This window comes from Phyllobates terribilis, unplaced genomic scaffold, assembly GCF_046119375.1.
Source record: "Phyllobates terribilis strain yellow unplaced genomic scaffold, ASM4611937v1 Scaffold_117__1_contigs__length_5270597, whole genome shotgun sequence".
Taxonomy (NCBI): Eukaryota; Metazoa; Chordata; class Amphibia; order Anura; family Dendrobatidae; genus Phyllobates; species Phyllobates terribilis.
The window spans coordinates 5,035,722-5,057,562 of NW_027362877.1; the positions used below are offsets into that span (position 1 = coordinate 5,035,722).

Here is a 21,841-nt window from a genome sequence, read left to right on the forward strand (position 1 = left end):
AATGTTTCTATGATTTTAATTTGATTTGTTCAATAAAAGTTTTTGGTTTTATTCACATCGGAAAACAAGTGCTGGATTATCAGTAACTTTCTTTGTCCCGTCCATTCCTTCCCAACTGTGATTTCTCATCCAAGCATTGAGAGATGAGCTGAAAGCAGACAATGTTTTCTATAGAGGAATGGCAGACATGGGTGTTGTCCACATAGAAAGCCTCTCCTAAATCCCATACACAAAAAAGCCGCCCTACAATCTGCCAGGACACATGCGGAAACATATGAAGACTCCTGGGACTTTATACTCTGGAGTGATGAGACCAAGATAAATGGTTTTTTTGGAACTGATGGCTTCAAAACTTTATAACGTTGAAGAGGTGAGGAATACAATGAGAATGCATGGTGTCTACAGAGAGACCTGGTGGTGGCCGTGTCCTTATGTGCGGCTGCATGAGGGGCTACAGGTCATTGATGGTATCTTGAATTCACAGATGTTCTGCTCTATAGTGACAGAGAAGATGCTGCCATCACTCTGTTCCCTTGGTAGGCCACTGTTACATTTCTGAAGAACAGGGTGACAGTGATTCAGTGGCCAAATGTCTCCTGATCTGAACCCAACCAAACACCTATGGGGAATTCTGAAGAGACAAGTTGTCATCGCTCCATCCAGCATCCAGGCTCTAAGAGCTCGTTATCGAAAAAGAGATAAAAGATAGATATAGTATTGTCACTAACTTGTTCATTCCAGGCCTAGAAAACTTGGTGCCGTCCTTTAAAATTATCGAGGCCATACAAAATAATAGATGGTAGTGGCTTTTGATGTGGGGTGTACTCATTTTTACATCAACTAATTTGAGTAAAACTGAAGATTTTGTAATGAGAGTTATATTATTACTTTCATGTTTTGATTGCAATAAAATGTTCTATGAAACTTAGTGTTGACAAAATTGTAGAAATTGATCTTGTGTTCAGTGAGCTATTAAATAAAATCTTACTCATCAAAGGGGGTGTACTCATTTATTCTGAACAATATTTATTAAACTTTATAAAACACAGTGAACATAATTACACTTTCTTTCCCGTATGACTTCTCTCATGTTTTACAAGGTGTGATTTTTGTATAAAAGATTTCCCACATTCTGAACATAAATACGGCTTCTCTCCTGTGTGACTTCTCTCATGCTGCACAAGATAATTTTTTTTTGTAAAGCATTTCTCACAGAATGAACATGAATACGGCTTTTCTCCTGTGTGAATTCGTTGATGTATAACAAGCTCTGATTTATTTGCGAAGCATCTTCCACATGGAAAACATGAAAAAAGTTTTTCTCCTGTGTGAATTCTTTGATGTGTAACAAGCGCTGATTTATATATAAAACATTTCCCACATTCTGAACAAAAAAATAGCTTTTCTCCTGTATGAATTCTCTTATGAGCAGAAAGATTTGATTTACACATAAAAGATTTCCCGCATTCTGAACATAAATACGGCTGCTCTCCTGTGTGAATTTTCTGATGTGTAATAAGATTCCCTTTATTTGTAAAGCATTTCCCACATTCTGAACATGAATACGGCTTTTCTCCTGTGTGAATTCTCTGATGTTTAACAAGATCTGATTTATAACTAAAACACTTCCCACATTCTGAACATGAATATGGCTTCTTTCCAGTATGAATGTTCTGATGTCTACTAAGATGCCCTTTAGCTGTGAAGGTCTTCCCACATAATGAACACAAAAATGGTTTTTCTCCTGTGTGAATTCTCTGATGTGTTATAAGACTCCCTTTATTTGTGAAGGACTTCTCACATAGTGAACATGAAAATGTTTTTTCTCCTGTGTGATTTCTCTGATGTCTAATAAGATTCCATTTATTTGTAAAGCATTTCCCACATTCTGAACATGAATATGGCTTCTCTCCTGTGTGAAGTCGCTGATGTGGAATAAGACTCCTTTTATCTGTAAAGGATTTCCCACAGTCTGAACATGAATACGGCTTCTCTCCTGTGTGAATTTTCTGATGTGTAATAAGACTCCCTTTAAATGTAAAGCATTTCCCACATTCTGAACAGGAATATGGCTTCTCTCCTGTGTGAATTTTCTGATGTGTAATAAGACTCCCTTTAAATGTAAAGCATTTCCCACATTCTGAACATGAATACGGCTTTTCTCCTGTGTGAATTCTTTGATGTATAACAAACTGTGATTTATCTGTAAAGCACCTTCTACATTGTAAACATGAAAAAGGTTTTTCCCCTGTGTGAATTCTTTGATGTTTAACAAGGTCTGATTTACTTCTACAACATTTCCCACATTCTGAACATGAATATGGCTTCTCTCCTCTGTGAATTCTCTGATGTATAATAAGACTTCCTTTACCTGTGAAGGACTTTCCACATTCTGAACATGAATACGGCTTTTCTCCTGTGTGAATTCTCTGATGTTTAACAAGTTGTGATTTCTCTGTAAAGCACCTTCCACATTGTAAACATGAATACGGCTTTTCTCCTGTGTGAATTCTTTGATGTTTAACAAGGTCTGATTTATTTTTACAACATTTCCCACATTCCGAACATGAAAATGGCTTCTCCCCTGTATGATTTCTCTGATGTGTAATAAGATCCCCTTTATGTTTGAAGGACTTCCCACATTCCGAACATGAAAATGGCTTTTCTCCTGTGTGAATTCTTTGATGTTTAACAAGCTCTGATTTACTTCCAAAACATTTCCCACATTCCGAACAAGAAAATGGCTTCTCTCCTGTGTGAATTCTCTCATGTATAACAAATTGTGATTTATATGTAAAGCATTTCCCACATTCTGAACAGGAGTACGGTTTTTTTCCTTTGTGTTTTCTGTGTGTTAAAAAATCTGAGCTTTTTGTAAATTTCTTGTCACTCTGAAATCTTGAATCCATTTTGCCCCCTGGACTTTTGGTAATAATGTGAGATTGTTCAGGAGATGATTCCTCATGATTAGGAGGATTATAAGAATGTGAAGTGCTGTGAAGTCCAGGAGGTGCAGGAAGGGTGATGAGGTTTTCTCCATTAGAGTGCTTCCTGATATCTTCTTTTTTACAATTTAGTGATGAACCGTTATTCTCACAAGGATTTCCTATCAGGATGAAAGATAAATTAGATATGAGTTTTTTCTTCAACACAAAAGAGATTTCTGAATGTATTTTCTGGATCTCACAATGAAGACCCTCGTCAGTGAAAGTACCGGGAATAAGGAGGACAACTACATGCCATAACATTAACACAATGACGGGTAAAGTGAATGACACTTATAAACTGGTGACATTGGCACAAGTCAGGGGTGGCAGAGATTAGACAGCAAATAGTTCTTTAAGTGGTAATTATTGATGGCAGGTTCCCTTAATGTACCTCCGGTGCCATTTCACTCTCTCAAGCTTCGTATCTTGCCCTCAGTGTAGAAAAGTGTCCACGTAATTAAAGAAGTTGTCCACTACTATTAAAAATGCCCCCAATGTAATTAACCCATTGAGAGAAGATTTTTTTTAATTATCTTGCTTTGTCTTTATTGGCTGTGAGCGGCGCTATCGCTGGCCACTCACCGGCATCACGCGACCCCCGGCTACAGCCGGCTCTTGCTTCCCCTGATGTCACGTCAAGTGAGGCATGACTCGGTGATGCGATCCCCGCGGTGGACGCCGGGCTGTGGGTGGGGTTTCCCCGTGCGTCACACCCAGCATCCACCGCGCACTTTCCCAATGAATACAAGGTAATTGTGATTCACAAAATGTTATACAATTGAACGGTGAAGAAAAAAAAATTACATTTTTACAGCTATAATATTATTTTAGCCCCAGATTTTACATTTTCACAAAGGAAAATGGGTAAAAATGACCACATAATTTGTTACACAATTTCTGCTGAACGGGGCAATACCCCATATGTGGCTGTACTGTACTGCTTAGCCACATGGCGAGACTCGGGAGGGAAGGAGCGCTATTTGACTCTTGGAGAACAAACTTTAGTAGAACAGTTTGCAGACTCCATATACAGAGCCCCAAAGTGGCAGAAGAGCAGAATCCCCCCTCAAGTGACACCAGTTTGCAAACTACACCCCTATGGAAATGTATCTATAGGTGTAGTGATGAATTTGACTCCATGGGTGCTTTCCAGAAACGAGCAGTAATGGATGTTGTGAAGTGAAAATGCAAATATTCCCTTATAGTGGTCAGTACATTGTAGTGTCCGGTACATTGTAGTGCCCTTACGTTGTAGCGCCCAGTACATGATTCCCAGCTAGTGCCTTCTGGAGAAATAAATTGGCTCTCCCCGCTACAGTAATGCCAAACATGTGGATGCTAACTGCACACGGTGGGGCCCAGGAGGAGGGGGCATTTGGATTTGGGAGCGCAGATGTCACTGGATTTCTTTAAGTGGGAGCCAAGTCACTTTTCCAGAGCCTTTGTGCTACCAGTGATATGGACACCCCCTATATTACTGTTTACAGATGATGAACCTGAGTGGGGACTTGTTTTTTGTGGGTTGAGTAGAAGCTCTTAATGGTGGCATTTTGGGGTACAGAACATTTTGGATCATATTTATCCTGTGCTGTACGCTGAACACTTACAGTGGGTACGGGAAGTATTCAGACCCCTTTACATTTTTCACTCTTTGTTTCATTGCAGCCATTTAGTAAATTCTAAAAAGTTCCTTTATTTTTCTCATTAAAGTACACTCTGCACCCCATCACATGGTCATAAGTATTCAAATCCTTCGCTCAGACACTCATATTTAAGTCACATGCTGTCCATTTCCTTGTGATCCTCCTTGAGATGGTTCTACTCCTTCATTGGAGTCCAGCTGAGTTTAATTAAACTTATAGGACTTGATTTTGAAAGACACACACCTGTCTATATAAGACCTTACAGCTCACAGTGCATGTCAGACCAAATGAGAATCATCAGCTCAAAGGAACTGCCCAAGGAGCTCAGAGACAGAATTGTGGCAAGGCACAGATCTGGCCAAGGTTTCAAAAGAATTTCGGCATTAATCAAGGCTCCTAAGAGCACAGTGGCCTTCATAATCCTTAAATGGAAGAAGTTTGGGACCACCAGAAGTCTTCCTAGACCTGGCCGTCCAGCCAAACTGAGCAATCGTGGGAGAAGAGCCTTGGTAGGAGAGGTAAAGAAAAACCCCAAGATCACTGTGGCTGAGCTCCAGCGATGCAGTAGGGAGAAAGCTCACAAAAGTCAACGATCACTGCAGCCCTCCACCAGTCGGGCCTTTATGGGAGAGTGGCCAGATGGAAGGATCTACTCAGTGCAAGACATATGAAAGCCCGCATAGAGTTTGCTCAAAAACACATGAAGGACTCACAGATTATGAGAAATAAGATTCTCTGGTCTGATGAGACGAAGATAGAACTTTTTGGTGATAATTCTAAGCGGTATGTGTGGAGAAAACCTGGCACTGCTCATGACCTGCCCAATACAATCCCTACAGTGAAACATGGTGGAGGCAGCATCATGCTATGGGGGTATTTTTCAGCTGCAGAGACAGGATGACTGGTTGCAATTGAAGGAAACACGAAAGCAGCCAAGTACAGAGATATCCTGGATGAAAACCTCTTCCAGAGTGCTCTGGAGCTCAGACTTGGCCGAGGGTTCACCTTCCAACAAGACAGTGACCCTAAGCACACAGCTAAAATAACAAAGGAGTGGCTTCAGAACAACTCTGTGACCATTCTTGACTGGCCCAGCCAGAGCCCTGACCTAAACCCAATTGAGCATCTCTGGAGAGACCTGAAAATGGCTGTCCACCAACGTTCACCATCCAACCTGATGGAACTGGAGAGGATCTGTAAGGAAGAATGGCAGAGGATCCCCAAATCCAGGGGTGAAAAACTTGTTGCATCATTCCCAAGAAGACTCATGGCTGTACTAGCTCAAAAGGGGCTTTTACTCAACACTGAGCAAAGGGTCTGAATACTTATGACCATGTGATATTTCAGTTTTTCTTTTTTAATAAATTTGCAAAAATTTCTACATTTCTTGTTTTTTTCAGTCAAGATGGGGTGCAGAGTGGACTATAATGAGAAAAAAATAAACTTTTTAGAACTTACCAAATAGCTGCAATGAAACAAAGAGTGAAAAATGTAAAGGGGTCTGAATACTTTCCGTACCCACTGTACATCGGGGTTTCCATCTAAATCTCCAAAATACACGATTCAGATGACACCCCCGAGGGATCCATTCAGAATAATGAGGCAGCAGAGTTACATCGGACTCCGTCTACCCTCTGGTCGACTGCGCTTTTATGCACGCTGAAAAAGATGGACATCACTGGATCATAGGCCAGACGGCGTCCACAGCGCCTCATTATACGGAATCTTCCCCCGGGGTTCTGTCCGAATCGCAAGCTCAGTCATTCATATGGCAGCATGAGACTTGTGAAAGAATAATATGAAAATAAAAGATGGAAGTAATATTAAAAAACACAATTAGGAAAATTAAAAATGTGCTTCTTAAATCATTAAGAAGAGGTGTGAATGCGGCCCAGTTATTCATCGGTGCGCAACCGGACTCTGTACAAGAGCAGCCGCGCCATCACCGGACGCTTCTGCTGTGATGTGGACGGCGGATAAAGCTTCACTGCACCGGAGACTTCACACGATATCATACACCGGTCATCATCAGGCGCCGCTAATCATAGTCACATGCCAATCATCATCGTCATACGCCAGTCATCATCATCACACGCCGCTAATCATAGTCACATGCCAATCGTCATCGTCATACGCCAGTCATCATCATCACACGCCGCTAATCATAGTCACATGCCAATCATCATCGTCATACGCCAGTCATGATCATCACACACCGCTAATCATCATCATCACACGCCGGTCATCATCATCATCACACGCCGGACATTATTACACACCTGTGGAAACATCTACAGGAATCTCCTCCTTCCCGTCACTCACACACGGCTGATCCTCCCTCGTCATCGCTTCTTCTTCTGTCTCGTCCTTCACTTTATTCTTAGTTGGATCTTCCTCCTGATATATCAGATGTAACAATCAGCACAATACAAGAAGCCACCAAAATCTGTGACATCTATGACCTCGATCAGAAATGTCCCCCCATATACAGATCCGGTACAGGGCTCAGCGCCGTCTACCTGATGACTCTCCGGGATGTTGTGATTCTCCTCTGGACAGTCCTGGGGATACAGAGGACGGGGACATCTCTCTGGTGGATTTCTTTCCATGAGTCCATCTGTAGGAGACACATAGTGACAGAATACAATGACATGTAAAAGTTTGGGCACCAATGGTCAAAATTACTGTTATTGTGAACAGTTAAGTTGAAGATGAAATAATCTCTAAACGGCCTAAAGTTACAGATGACATTTCCTTTGTATTTAAGGCAAAACAATAAATAATAAATTATATATATTTTCATCTTTTACATTTAAAAAAAAATTCAATAAGGCAAAATGGGCAAATGCAAAAGTTTTGGCACCCGGCAAGGTTAGCACCTAGTAGCGCCCCCCTTCTGAAAGTATCACAGCTTGTAAATGCTTTTTGTAGCCAGACAATAGTCTTTCAATTCTTGTTTGAGGGATTTTCATTCATTCTTCTTTGGAGAATTCTTCCAGTTCTGTGAGATTCTTGGGTCGTCTTGCATCGTCTGCTATTTTGAGGTCTAGCCACAGATTTTCAATGATGTTCAGATCAGGGGACTGTGAGGGCCATTGTAAAACCTTCAGCTTGCGCCTTTTGAGGTCGTCTATTGTGGATTTTGACATGTGTTTAGTATAGTATCATTATCCATTTGTAGAAGCCATCCTCTTTTTACGTTCAGCTTTTTTGCAGATGGTATTATGTATGTATCAAGAATTTGCTGAAATTTCATGGAATCCATTCTTCCCTCTAACCGTTCCCTGTGCCATTGGCTGCAACACAACCCCAAAGCAGGATTGATCCACCACCATGTTCTTTTACTAAAATTCTGTGCCCTTTTTTCTCCACACAACTTTGATCATTGCTCTACTTTAACCTCATCGGTCCACAAGACTTGTTTACAAAATGCATCAGACCTTCTTAGATGTACTTTTGCATACTTCTGACGCTGAATTTTATGGTGAGGTCGCAGGAGAGGTTTTCTTCTGATGACTCTTCCATGAAGGCCATATTTGTGCAGGTGTCTCTGAAGAGTACAACAATGTTCCACAACTTCAGAGTCTGCTAAATCTTTCTGAAGGTCATTTTCAGTCAAGTGGGGGTTCTGATTTGCCTCTCTAGCAATCCTACTGAAAATTTGCTTGGTCTTCCAGACCTTATCTTGACCTCCACTGTTTCTGTTAACTACCATTTCTTTATTACATTTTGAACCAAGGAAAGGGCAACTTGAAAATGCTTTGCTCATAGCTTTCTCCTGCTTTCTGGGCCTCCACCATTTTTAGAGTGCTAGACAGCGGATTAGAAGAAGCCCTGGCTGCGGTTATTTTGGCACAATGTTAGAGTAAGCTGTGTTTTTATAAAGCTGGAAATTTGCATCACCTGGCCTTTCCTAACGATGATAGTGAACGAGCCATAACCCTAACAGGCTAAGTAAGATCTGAATCATTGGTCAAAGTTATCTGAGCACACAAATGTCCAAGGGTAATACAAAGGAAATGTGTCATCTTTAACTTTAGGTCTTTTAGAGATCATTTCATCTTTAACTTGCTTAACTGGTCACAATAACAGGAATTTGGCCAGGGGTGCCCAAACTTTTACATTCCACTGTAGATTGTGTCATGCAATGATGGAAGTAGTAGTAGATGACCACAGAACAGACATGACAGTCTCCCCTCCTCACCCTGCTGATCGGCCCATATTGCAGTCGCCTCTTGTGCTCCATGTATAACCTCAACCTTAATATCAATCAGATCTTCACCCTAAAAAGAAAAATGTAAGATGAGCTCAGGTCCCATCACTTCATGGTCAGATGTTGTGGGGACTTCAGTGTCATCTACCTGATGATCCTCCGGGATGTTGTGAATCTCCTCTGGACAGTCCTGGGGATACAGAGGACGGGGACATCTCTCTGGTGGATTTCTCCTCCTGGATCCATCTGTGGAGACACAGAGACTGAATACATGACCTGCCGTGTATCTGTCTATATATGAGACTCGTCTCTCAGAACCAGTAATTCTATGTTTATGTATCAGGGAATAAATTACATTGTTGTGGTCCTCACCCCCGGTACCGAGGTCCCAGCACATTGTGGCCTCAAGTATGAAGTGATAATCAGCGAGGCCAAAGCCTAATGCCCTGCACTCGGAGGATGAGGACCCTGAGGAGAGGGACAGAGAAGACCCTCGTCAGTCAGATGGAGGAGCCGTACTAAAAAACACAACTTCTCCAAGTTTCGTCTCCAGGGATGGAACCACAGAGGAGCTGGAGAAAGCTCCACATTTCTATCCATCGGTTTCTTCTCTCCTAATTCACTGTATGGAGATTGGGGGAAGGACGGTGACCATTTACCAGTGATTGTATTTTTGAGAGCTCATGATGTCACCATGAGGACACGGCCTCCCTCCTGGAAAGGATCCTCTGGGATCACTCAGAGGAGAGAACCTGACTTCCTCCTATTAAAAGACGGGTTACCGCATTTTTCTTCTTCTTTAAATAGAGATAAATCTCAACATTCGCCTCGGTATAAACACTAAAATAGGCAGCAAATGTAGCGTTTGTCTCTAAAGGAGGAAAAAAGGGCACATGTACGACTAACGTACGAAGTCACAGAACCCGGAAGGACGGTGTTGTGGGGAGCACCCGGTACACAGCGGTTAGTGCCCATCACTGTGTAGAAAGGACAACTAGAGAGCCGGCACCGGGGTCATGGGCACTTACTGATGCACACGGGGAGCCAAGGAGAGATTGTCTGGTCAGACTCCACAGAAAAGCTCCATAATACATATTCTACTGAACAAACATCCCTGTAAGGGAGACTTACACTTTTTATTATCACCAGACCAGGATCTCAGATTGAAGTCCCCATTATTTTTGCTTTGTCTCCCAAAATTAGAACAAATGTTTTTGTTTTATAAAAATAAATCTACCTATCTAATCTATCTACATACATATACACACACACATATATATATTATTATTTGGCATTTTCAAGTCAGGATTTATTGCACATGGTAAACGCCAAAAGAAAAAAACACATCAGAAACACCTCCCCAAAACTGCAATGAAAAAACAATGATCAAAAAAAGTCACCAATAAAAAGGTCAACGGCCATTCAAGAAGAGAAGCCCTCACACAGCTCCGATAACGGAAGATAAAGTGATGGGTGTCAGGAACAGTTCTGAAAATGGCAGCGAAGTCGTTCTTACCGCCCAATAAATGCTGAGAAACAAAACCCAAAAAGCCAGAAGCCCGACCACGACTGATGACGACATTGAGCCGGCACCGATTCAGAGGGACGGACAAGCGACAGCGGATTAGGGGGAAAATCATCAGTAAATTAACCCCGACTCTGCTGAGTAACAATCCACGACAGACTCAGGTACCGAAAGATCTCACAGGAGAGAACGGACAGAAGCGCTGGGACATCTGCAGACAAAATGAGACCGATGCTCTAAGGAAGGTGAAAGATTCTGAAAGAAGCCGCCGAAGACGAAGACTCAAGACTGATGAAGACGACAGCGGAGAAACCGCGACTCACAGATCAGAAGAGAAGAATCAGGGAATGAAAGCTGTGAGAAAATGTAGAGAAAACCAGAGCAAGTCTGGAGAAAAATCATCTATTATAGGACGAGGCTGAGAGACGTCATCACATCCCCCGGAGCCAACAAGAGTCTCCTCTCACCTGGTGATGTCCGAGGCCGGAGCTCCTCCATCATCACCTCCTGGTACCGATCCTGGTGTCCTTCTAGATACTCCCACTCCTCCATGGAGAGATAGACAGCGACGTCCTGACACCTTATAGGAACCTGACAACAACGACACCGCCATCACCCAGAATCCTCCAGTGCTGTCCAGTATAATGTCCCAGCAGTCACCTCTCCAGTCATCACCCAGAATCCTCCAGTGCTGTCCTGTATAATGTCCCAGCAGTCACCTCTCCGGTCATCACCCAGAATCCTCCAGTGCTGTCCTGTATAATGTCCCAGCAGTCACCTCTCCGCTCATCACCCAGAATCCTCCAGTGCTGTCCTGTATAATGTCCCAGCAGTCATCTCTCCGCTCATCACCCAGAATCCTCCAGTACTGTCCTGTATAATGTCCCAGCAGTCACCTCTCCGGTCATCACCCAGAATCCTCCAGTGCTGTCCTGTATAATGTCCCAGCAGTCACCTCTCCGGTCATCACCCAGAATCCTTCAGTGCTGTCCTGTATAATGTCCCAGCAGTCACCTCTCCGGTCATCACCCAGAAACCTCCAGTGCCGTCCAGTATAATGTCCCAGCAGTCACCTCTCCGGTCATCACCCAAAATCCTCCAGGGCTGTCCTGTATAATGTCCCAGCAGTCACCTCTCCGGTCATCACCCAGAATCCTCCAGTGCTGTCCTCTATAATGTCTCAGCAGTCACCTCTCCGCTCATCACCCAGAATCCTCCAGTGCTGTCCTGTATAATGTCCCAGCAGTCACCTCTCCTATCATCACCCGGAATCCTCCAGTGCCGTCCTGTATAATGTCCCAGCAGTCACCTCTCCGCTCATCACCCAGAATCCTACAGTGCTGTCCTGTATAATGTCCCAGCAGTCACCTCTCTGCTCAGCAGCTCAATCATCTTGTTGCTGAGCTCTAGGATCTTCCTCTTCCTCTCATGTATCAGGGGGTGCGGGGGAGGCTCTGTGATGGGGTCCGGGCTCCGCCCTCCTGACTCCTGGAGATGGATGATGGGAGTCACACCCTCCCCCGGTGTCTTCCTCACTATTGTGTAATCCTGTGTATGGAGAGAGACACTTAGGGAGAAGAATTCCTTCCCGACTCCAGATCTGACAATCAGTAGAAATCCCGGGATCAATAACCGTCTCCAGTAATCTGGGGCCATAACCTGGAATATTATTACACTCAGGACAGACATCCAGGCCCCTCTACAGCTCTTATAGGGAATCCCCATGACAACTCCTCCTGGCAGAGAGCTGCACACAATCACTGCTCTTACAGTAAAGAATCCTTCTCTTCCTCTTCTGGATTTCCTCTTCCCGATGTCGGACTTGTTACATAACACAATAAAGCTGATAGAAATGTAGAGGAGTTACCTCTCCGCTCAGCAGGGAGATGATCTCCAGGGTGAAGTGTAATAATCTTCTGGTGGTCTCGTCCTCGTCCATCCTCGGGGTCATTCAGGAGAAGGAGGGATGAGCACTGGATCAGCTGGAGGGATCTCGTCCTGCCGGCGTCTTCATGATAAAGGAGAAGATGGAGATCACAGGGGACGATATAACAACAATCACTGAATTCTGCCCTAAATATCCGACATTTATCAGGAAGAATCTGGAGGAAAAGCCACAAACTCCACCGCGACCTCCTCCGCCGATCTGACCGCTCATTATCAGCCTCGCAGAAGGACGGTCATCGTGGTAACTACACAGCCAGCGGGGGCGGTCATCGTGGTAACTACAGCGCCAGCGGGGGTCGGTCACCGTGGTAACTACACCTCCAGCGGGGGCGGTCACCGTGGCAACTACAGCGCCAGCGGGGGCGGTCATCGTGGTAACTACAGCGCCAGCGGGGGTCGGTCACCGTGGTAACTACACCTCCAGCGGGGGCGGTCACCGTGGCAACTACACCTCCAGCGGGGGCGGTCACCGTGGTAACTCCACCTCCAGCGGGGGACGGTCACCGTGGTAACTCCACCTCCAGCGGGGGACGGTCACCGTGGTAACTCCACCTCTAGCGGGGGACGGTCACCGTGGTAACTCCACCTCCAGCGGGGGACGGTCACCGTGGTAACTCCACCTCCAGCGGGGGCGGTCACCGTGGTAACTCCACCTCCAGCGGGGGATGGTCACCGTGGTAACTCCACCTCCAGCGGGGGGCGGTCACCGTGGTAACTCCATCTCCAGCGGGGGAAGGTCACCGTGGTAACTCCACCTCCAGCGGGGGACGGTCAACGTGGTAACTCCACCTCCAGCGGGGGACGGTCACCGTGGTAACTACACCTCCAGCGGGGGGCGGTCACCGTGGTAACTCCACCTCCAGCGGGGGCGGTCACCGTGGTAACTCCACCTCTAGCGGGGGACGGTCACCGTGGTAACTCCATCTCCAGCGGGGGAAGGTCACCGTGGTAACTCCACCTCCAGCGGGGGCGGTCACCGTGGTAACTACACCTCCAGCGGGGGACGGTCAACGTGGTAACTCCACCTCCAGCGGGGGACGGTCACCGTGGTAACTACACCTCCAGCGGGGACGGTCACCGTGGTAACTCCACCTCCAGCGGGGGACGGTCACCGTGGTAACTCCACCTCTAGCGGGGGACGGTCACCGTGGTAACTCCACCTCCAGCGGGGGCGGTCACCGTGGTAACTCCACCTCCAGCGGGGGACGGTCACCGTGGTAACTCCACCTCCAGCGGGGGACGGTCACCGTGGTAACTCCATCTCCAGCGGCGGAAGGTCACCGTGGTAACTCCACCTCCAGCGGGGGCGGTCACCGTGGTAACTACACCTCCAGCGGGGGACGGTCAACGTGGTAACTACACCTCCAGCGGGGGACGGTCAACGTGGTAACTCCACCTCCAGCGGGGGACGGTCACCGTGGTAACTCCACCTCCAGCGGGGACGGTCACCGTGGTAACTCCACCTCTAGCGGGGGACGGTCACCGTGGTAACTCCACCTCCAGCGGGGACGGTCACCGTGGTAACTCCACCTCCAGCGGGGACGGTCACCGTGGTAACTCCACCTCCAGCGGGGGACGGTCACCGTGGTAACTCCACCTCCAGCGGGGGACGGTCACCGTGGTAACTCCACCTCCAGCGGGGACGGTCACCGTGGTAACTCCACCTCCAGCGGGGGACGGTCACCATGGTAACTACACCTCCAGCGGGGACGGTCACCGTGGTAACTCCACCTCCAGAGGGGGACGGTCACCGTGGTAACTCCACCTCCAGCGGGGGACGGTCACCGTGGTAACTCCACCTCCAGCAGGGGACGGTCACCGTGGTAACTCCACCTCCAGCGGAGGACGGTCACCGTGGTAACTCCACCTCCAGCGGGGGCGGTCACCGTGGTAACTCCACCTCCAGCGGGGGACGGTCACCGTGGTAACTCCACCTCCAGCGGGGAACGGTCACCGTGGTAACTCCACCTCCAGAGGGGGACGGTCACCGTGGTAACTCCACCTCCAGCGGGGGACGGTCACCGTGGTAACTCCACCTCCAGCGGGGGACGGTCACCGTGGTAACTCCACCTCCAGCGGGGGACGGTCACCGTGGTAACTCCACCTCCAGCGGGGGACGGTCACCGTGGTAACTCCACCTCCAGCGGGGGACGGTCACCGTGGTAACTCCACCTCCAGCGGGGGACGGTCACCGTGGTAACTCCACCTCCAGCGGGGGACGGTCACCGTGGTATCTACACCTCCAGCGGGGGGCGGTCACCGTGGTAACTCCACCTCCAGCGGGGGACGGTCATCGTGGTAACTCCACCTCCAGCGGGGGACGGTCACCGTGGTAACTCCACCTCCAGCGGGGGACGGTCACTGTGGTAACTCCACCTCCAGCGGGGGACGGTCACCGTGGTAACTCCACCTCCAGCGGGGGCGGTCACCGTGGTAACTCCACCTCCAGCGGGGGCGGTGAGGTGAGGAGGAGCCGCTGCACATCCCCCATACAACACTGAGGAGCCGCAGTCACATGGAGCAGGAGCCTCCACAGGAACAGCTCTGATCTCACCCCACACTCTCCTCTCACAGATTCACCACAAACCCTCCCTGTAATCTCACCGGAATGGCGGGAAGCGGAAACCTGCTGCTGGCTGATACCAGAGAGCAAGAGCTGCGCACAGCCAGGACGGAGCTGCTGCACTGAGAGCGGGAGGACCTGTGGTGACGTCACCGCCATGTGATCAGGGGGCGGAGCTCAGGAGAGAAGTGGTGAAGGACCTGTGGTGACGTCACCGCCATATGATCAGGGGGCGGGGCTCAGGAGAGAAGCTGTGAAGGACCTGTGTTGACGTCACCGCCATGTGATCAGGGGGCGGAGCTCAGGAGAGAAGTGGTGAAGGAACTGTGATGACGTCACCGCCATGTGATCAGGGGGTGGAGCTCAGGAGAGAAGCGGTGAAGGACCTGTGGTGACGTCACCGCCATGTGATCAGGGGGCGGGGCTTCGGGTGGTGATTGGCTCTCGCAGTGTTTCCTCACAGACTGTAATGATTCTATAAACTATAAAGTTATTATAATGGTGAAGGAGCTGTGATGAGGCTGCGGTCATGTGACAGTGATGACGTCACCGCAGCTCCTCCCCCTCAGGGGTCATTGCCCCGCCCAGATCTGCAGATGATCCCGGCGCAGTCGCTCCTCCGACTCCTCCTCCCTCTGACGTCACATAGTGGCCGCTTTCTCCAGTGATGAGGATTTCTCTGCTCCCGGAGGTTTTGTAAGTCCAGTAGTCTCATCAGGTCCACATCTATAGTAAGTTCACCTGTTTCCCCAGTCAGGGCTCGCTCTCACTTCAATCCGATAAAACCCCAGACTGCGTCCGTACCCAGTAATCCTCGGATTCTCTGCTCAGCGGCGTTTTGTTTTCCAGCTCCGATCGGATCGCACGCACCCATATAATCTACAGCTGCGTGTGAAACATCGTGCTGCACTCAGATACCACCCGAATGCAGTGCGATTCCCGCCAATGCCAGCAGCAGAGGAGATGGAGATAGTGATTTCCCCGTCCCCTCCGCAGCCGTGCGAGAGGATCAGAGCATGGAGCACTGACATTCGGCTCCCGCTCGCAGCAGAGCAGCAGCGAGTGTCATTAGCATATCGCATCGGGGGGTCTCGCATCGCATACCGTACGCTAGTGGGACCCCGGCCTAAGAGATACGTCTGTGTCTTGTATAGCAGAGCGGAGTTGTACAGATACCTGTCTTTACGTAGGCTCAGGTTCTCCCGGGTGCGACTCTGCCTGTCTTGTATAGCAGAGCGGAGTTGTACAGATACCTGTCTTTACGTAGGCTCAGGTTCTTCCGGGTGCGACTCAGCCTCAGCATCCTCCCGCGCCATCTCCTCCTCTCCATGTTGTTGTGCAGAGTTCTCAGCGCCATCTTGTGATGAGGGTCTGGCAAATTTTTAATATTTTAATTATTATTTTTTTCTCCTATTTTTTTAATTTTATAAAATGTTATTAAAATGTTCTAATGCTGATAATTTAGTCGTCCGTTCAGATATTAAAATATTCACCCAATGACAAATGAAAGCAATTCTAAATCCATAACCCTTCTATGACCTGATCACTGTTAAATGGTACGATGATTATTATCTTACTTGTTTTAACTTCTGCTTTCTCACATCTCGTCCGCCCTTTAACACATTCTGTGCACTCTCTCCATATCCACCCCTCCCTTCTCCCCTCTCCCATGTATAACTCTGAAGCTCTACTGACATTTCTCACCCACTCCAAACCATCCACTACCTCCATACAGCACGCAAAATGTTCATACAAATCATTGCACCACCTGCTCTTTCTCTTTTTTCTCCTTCTCCTAGTCGCTGGCAACATCTCTCCCAACCCTGGGCCTCCGTGTACTAGCATACACCACTCTCCTCCAGCGGCATATAGAAACCCTGCTAATCTTATTAACATTCAGTGCATGCCCTCTCCTATTGCTTTCCACTATGCTCTCTGTAACGCACGGTCTGTGTGTTACTAACTTACACTCACGATTTTTTCCTCTCTAATTCCCTTCACCTTCTGGCTATTACAGAAACCTGGATCCAGCATTCAGACACCACCGCAGCTGCTGCTCTCTCATTTGGTGGGCTGAAATTTTTGCATACCGCCAAACCTGAGAACAGACAAGGTGGAGGTGTTGGTTTGCTCCTTTCACCACAATGTGCTTTCCAGGTCATCCCCCCAGTTCCCTCACTTATGTTTCCTTCCTTTGAAGTCCACACCGTCAGACTCTTAAAACCCTTCTCCCTGTGAGTGGCGGTTGTGTATCGCCCTCCAGGCTCCTGCCGCCAGTTACTGGATCACTTTGCCACCTGGCTTCCTCACTTTCTATCCTGTGACATCCCCACCATCATCATGGGAGACTTTAACATCCCCATCAATGATCCCCTCTCCCAATCTGCCTCTCATCTACTTTCTCTAACCCCCTCATTCGGCCTCTCACAGGTTACTAACTCTGCTACGCATGAAGACGGGAATACTCTGGACCTGGTTTTCTCCCGTCTCTGCTCGCTGCATGACTTTACTAACTCCCCTCTCCCGCTGTCGGACCACAACCTTCTTTCCTTCTCTGTCAAGAACCGTCTCCTCACCCGGGACACCCCCACTTACCTCACTTATAGGAATATACGTACCATTAATACCCAGCAGCTTATGGACAATCTCCACACATCTTCAGCCCCCATCTCCTCCCTCTCCTGCCCGGACTTGGCATTGTCACACTACAATAATACACTGAAGAGCGCCCTAGATGAAGCAGCACCTTCTACACGCAGAAAGACCCGACACAGACAACGGCAGCTCTGGCACACAATGCAAATACGTTTTCTTCAGCGTTGCTCAAGGTGTGCTGAGCTTCAGTGGAGAAAATCTCTTTTAGCAGAGGACTTCATCCACTATGAATTCATGCTCAAAACCTATAACTCTGCCCTTCATCTGGCCAAACAATCCTACTTCACCACCCTCATCACTTCACTGTCCAACAATCCAAAATGACTTTTTGAAACCTTAAACTCCCTCCTGAAACCTAATGCACAGGCCCCCACCACCAACCTCAGCGGTGAGGATCTGGCCACTTATTTCCTAGAAAAAATCAACCACATCCATCAGGACATCTCAGCCCAATCTCCTCAGTGCCTGGATCCCTTTCCCTGCCGCACTTCAAGCTCACTAGCCATCTTTGAGCCTGTTACAGAAGAAGTAGTTACCCAGCTTCTCACTTCTTCTCGACCTACAACCTGCAACAGTGACCCCATTCCCTCACATCTCCTGCAGTCTCTCTCACCGGTGGTCACCACTCACCTGACTAAAATATTTAACCTCTCTCTTTCGTAAGGTATCTTTCCCTCCTCATTTAAACATGCTATCATAACCCCTTTACTTAAAAAGCCATCCCTGGACCAGAACTGCACTGCTAACTACAGACCCGTCTCTAATCTTCCTTTCATCTCTAAACTCCTGGAACGCTTGGTCCACTCCCGTCTAATCCGCTATCTCTCAGATAACTTTCTCCTCGACCCTCTACAATCTGGTTTCCGCTCCTTACACTCCACTGAAACTGCCCTCACCAAAGTCTCTAATGATCTACGAACAGCTAAATCCAAAGGTCACTGCTCCCTGCTGATTCTCCTGGATCTCTCTGCTGCATTTGACACTGTGGATCACCAGCTTCTCCTCACTATGCTCCTCTCTATCGGCTTCAAGGACACTGTTCTCTCCTGGTTCTCCTACCTCTCTGACCGCTCCTTCACTGTATCTTTTGCTGGCTCCTCTTCCCCTCCTCATCCCCTTACTATCGGGGTCCCGCAGGGCTCAGTCCTAGGCCCCCTCCTCTTCTCTCTATACACTGCCTCTATTGGACAAACAATCAGCAGATTTGGTTTCCAGTATCATCTCTATGCTGACGACACCCAACTATACACCTCTTCACCTGACATCACCCCTACCCTAATACAAAATACCAAGGATTGACTGTCTGCTGTCTCTAACATCATGTCCTCCCTCTATCTTAAACTGAATCTCTCCAAAACTGAACTTCTTGTGTTTCTCCCCTCTACTAACCCAACTCTACCTAACATCGAAATTACCTTGGATGGTTCAACCATAACCCCCAAGCAGCACGGCCGCTGCCTTGGAGTCATATTCGACACTAACCTTTCCTTTACTGCCTATATCCGATCACTCACTCGCTCTTGTCACCTGCATCTTAAAAACATCTCCAGAATCCTTCCTTTTCTCACCTTTGAAACTGCTAAAACTCTTACTGTCGCTCTTATTCACTCCCGTCTGGACTACTGCAACTCTCTTCTGATCGGTCTCACTCTTACCAAACTTTCTCCTCTCCAATCCGTCCCGAATGCGACAGCCAATGTCGTATTTCTGTCCAGCCGCTTCACCGATGCTTCCATCTTGTGCCAGTCATTACAATGGTTACCCATTCGCTACAGGATCAAATATAAACTCATCGGTCTCACCCACAAAGCTCTCCACAGTTCTGCACCGCCTTATATCTCCTCTCTCATCTCTATCTATCGCCCTACACGTGCCCTCCGTTCTACAAATGACCTAACATCCCTCATAATCCGAACCTCGCACCTCCGTCTCCAAGACTTCTCTCATGCTGCACCAGTTCTCTGGAATGCTCTACCCCAGACGATCCGACTGATGCCTAGCCCCCATGTCTTCAAGCGCGCTTTTAAAACCCATCTCTTTAAACAAGCCAACCACCTCAACTACTCAGTAAATTAACTTTCCCCTGTCCCCTCCTTCTAAATATTATTCAGAATCTGCTCCCTACTATTCATCTGTCTCCACACCCTCCATGCACACGATAACTGCACTCGATACTTGATTATTGCACTTATACATACGGGCTGATGACCGGATCATGCAGCTTTATATGAAAATCCCTATTTATTATAATTGTCAGACCTGAAATAACAAGCACTTTTCACCTATTGTGTCCCCCCCCATTCCCTTGTAGATTGTAAGCGTGCGAGCGGCCGGACCCTCGCTCCTAATGTAACTGTTTAAACTGTCTTACCTTGTATTGAATTTATTGTCTGTACATGTCCCCGCTTAATTGTAAAGTGCTGCGGAATATGTTGGCGCTATATAAATAAAAATGATTGTTTTTTTCGCATTTCCTATATATATATTTGTGGCGATGTGTATTGGTGTAAAATTACATATTTTATTTGATAGTTAATATACTTTGTTATGGACGTTTTTTCATTTTTGTGTATATACACTGCTCAAAAAAATAAAGGGAACACTGAAATAACCCATCCTAGATCTGAATGAATGAAATATTCTCATTGAATACTTTGTTCTGTACAAAGTTGAATGTGCTGATAACAAAATCACACAAAAAGCATCAATGGAAATCACATTTATTAACCAATGGAGGCCTGGATTTGGAGTCACCCCCAAAATGAAAGTGGAAAAACACACTACAGGCTGATCCAACTTTAATGTAATGTCCTTAAAACAAGTCACAATGAGGCTCAGTATGGTGTGTGGCCTCCACGTGCCTGTATGACCTCCCTACAACGCCTGGGCATGCTCCTGATGAGGGTCAGTATTGTGTGTGGCCTCCATGTGCCTGTATGACTTCCCTACAACGCCTGGGCATGCTCCTGATGAGGTTGCGGATGGTCTCCTGTGGGATCTCCTCCCAGACCTGGACTAAAGCATCCGCCAACTCCTGGACAGTCTGTGGTGCAACGTGACGTTGGTGGATGGAGCGAGACATGATGTCCCCGATGTGCTCAATCGGATTCAGGTCTGGGGAATGGGCGGGCCAGTCCATAGCTTCAATGCCTTCATCTTGCAGGAACTGCTGACACACTCCAGCCACATGAGGTCTGGCATTGTCCTGCATTAGGAGGAACCCAGGGCCAACCGCACCAGCATATGGTCTCACAAGGGGTCAGAGGATCTCATCTCGGTACCTAATGGCAGTCAGGCTACCTCTGGCGAGCACATGGAGGGCTGTGCGGCCCTCCAAGAAATGCCACCCCACACCATTACTGACCCACTGCCAAACCGGTCATGCTGAAGGATGTTGCAGGCAGCAGATCGCTCTCCACGGCGTCTCCAGACTCTGTCACGTCTGTCACATGTGCTTCGTGTGAACCTGCTTTCATCTGTGAAGAGGAGAGGGCGCCAGTGGCGACTTTGCCAATCCTGGTGTTCTATGGCAAATGCCAAGCGTCCTGCATGGTGTTGGGCTCTGAGCACAACCCCCATCTGTGGACGTCGGGCCCTCATACCACCTTTATGGAGTCGGCTCCTAACCGTTTGTGCAGACACATGCACATTTGTGGCCTGCTGGAGGTAATTTTGCAGGGCTCTGGCAGTGCTCCTCCTTGCACAAAGGCGGAGGTAGCGGTCCTGCTGCTGGGTTGTTGCCCTCCTACGGCCCCCTCCACTCCCCTCCCCTCTCCTGGTGTACTGGCCTGTCTCCTGGTACCGCCTCCAGCCTCTGGACACTACGCTGACAGACACAGCAAACCTTCTTGCCACAGTTCGCATTGATGTGCCATCCTGGATGAGCTGCACTACCTGAGCAACTTCTGTGGGTTGTAGAGTCTGTCTCATGCTACCACGAGTGTGAAAGCACAACCAACATTCAAAAGTGACCAAAACATCAGCCAGAAAGTATTGGTACGGAGATGTGGTCTGTGGTCCCCACCTGCAGAACTACTCCTTTATTGAGGGTGTCTGGATAATTGACAATAATTTCCATCTATTGTCTATTCCATTTGCACAACAGCATGTGAAATTGATTGTCAATCAGTGTTGCTTCCTAAGTGGACAGTTTGATTTCACATAAGTTTGATTGACTTGGAGTTATATTCTGTTGTGTAAGTGTTCCCTTTATTTTTTTGAGCAGTGTATATTTTATATAATGAGACTAATATGATTATATGAATGTTTGTAGTTTTCTTCATTTTTTATTTCATTGTGATGTCATTT

The 21,841-nt window shown here is 47.5% G+C and overlaps 1 protein-coding gene across 2 annotated transcripts; it reads right to left on the reverse strand.

The window, feature by feature from the left end:
• Positions 1-1,002: 1,002 nt before the first annotated feature.
• On the reverse strand, positions 1,003-12,319 carry LOC141201534 (uncharacterized). Of its 2 annotated transcripts, XM_073663534.1 has the most exons (9): positions 12,236-12,319; positions 11,737-11,916; positions 10,836-10,959; positions 8,992-9,089; positions 8,835-8,913; positions 7,150-7,247; positions 6,910-7,027; positions 2,603-3,106; positions 1,003-2,518 (listed from the first exon to the last, which is right to left on the reverse strand). In XM_073663534.1, exons 1-9 carry the CDS (start codon positions 12,317-12,319, stop codon positions 1,059-1,061), a joined length of 2,745 nt encoding a protein of 914 aa, XP_073519635.1. In that variant the 3' UTR covers positions 1,003-1,058. The 2 variants fall into 2 exon arrangements, with proteins under 2 accessions (XP_073519635.1, XP_073519636.1); XM_073663535.1 differs by lacking the exons at positions 7,150-7,247; positions 8,835-8,913 and having other exon boundaries at positions 1,003-2,466; positions 2,635-3,106.
• Between the last annotated feature and the right edge of the window lie 9,522 nt (positions 12,320-21,841).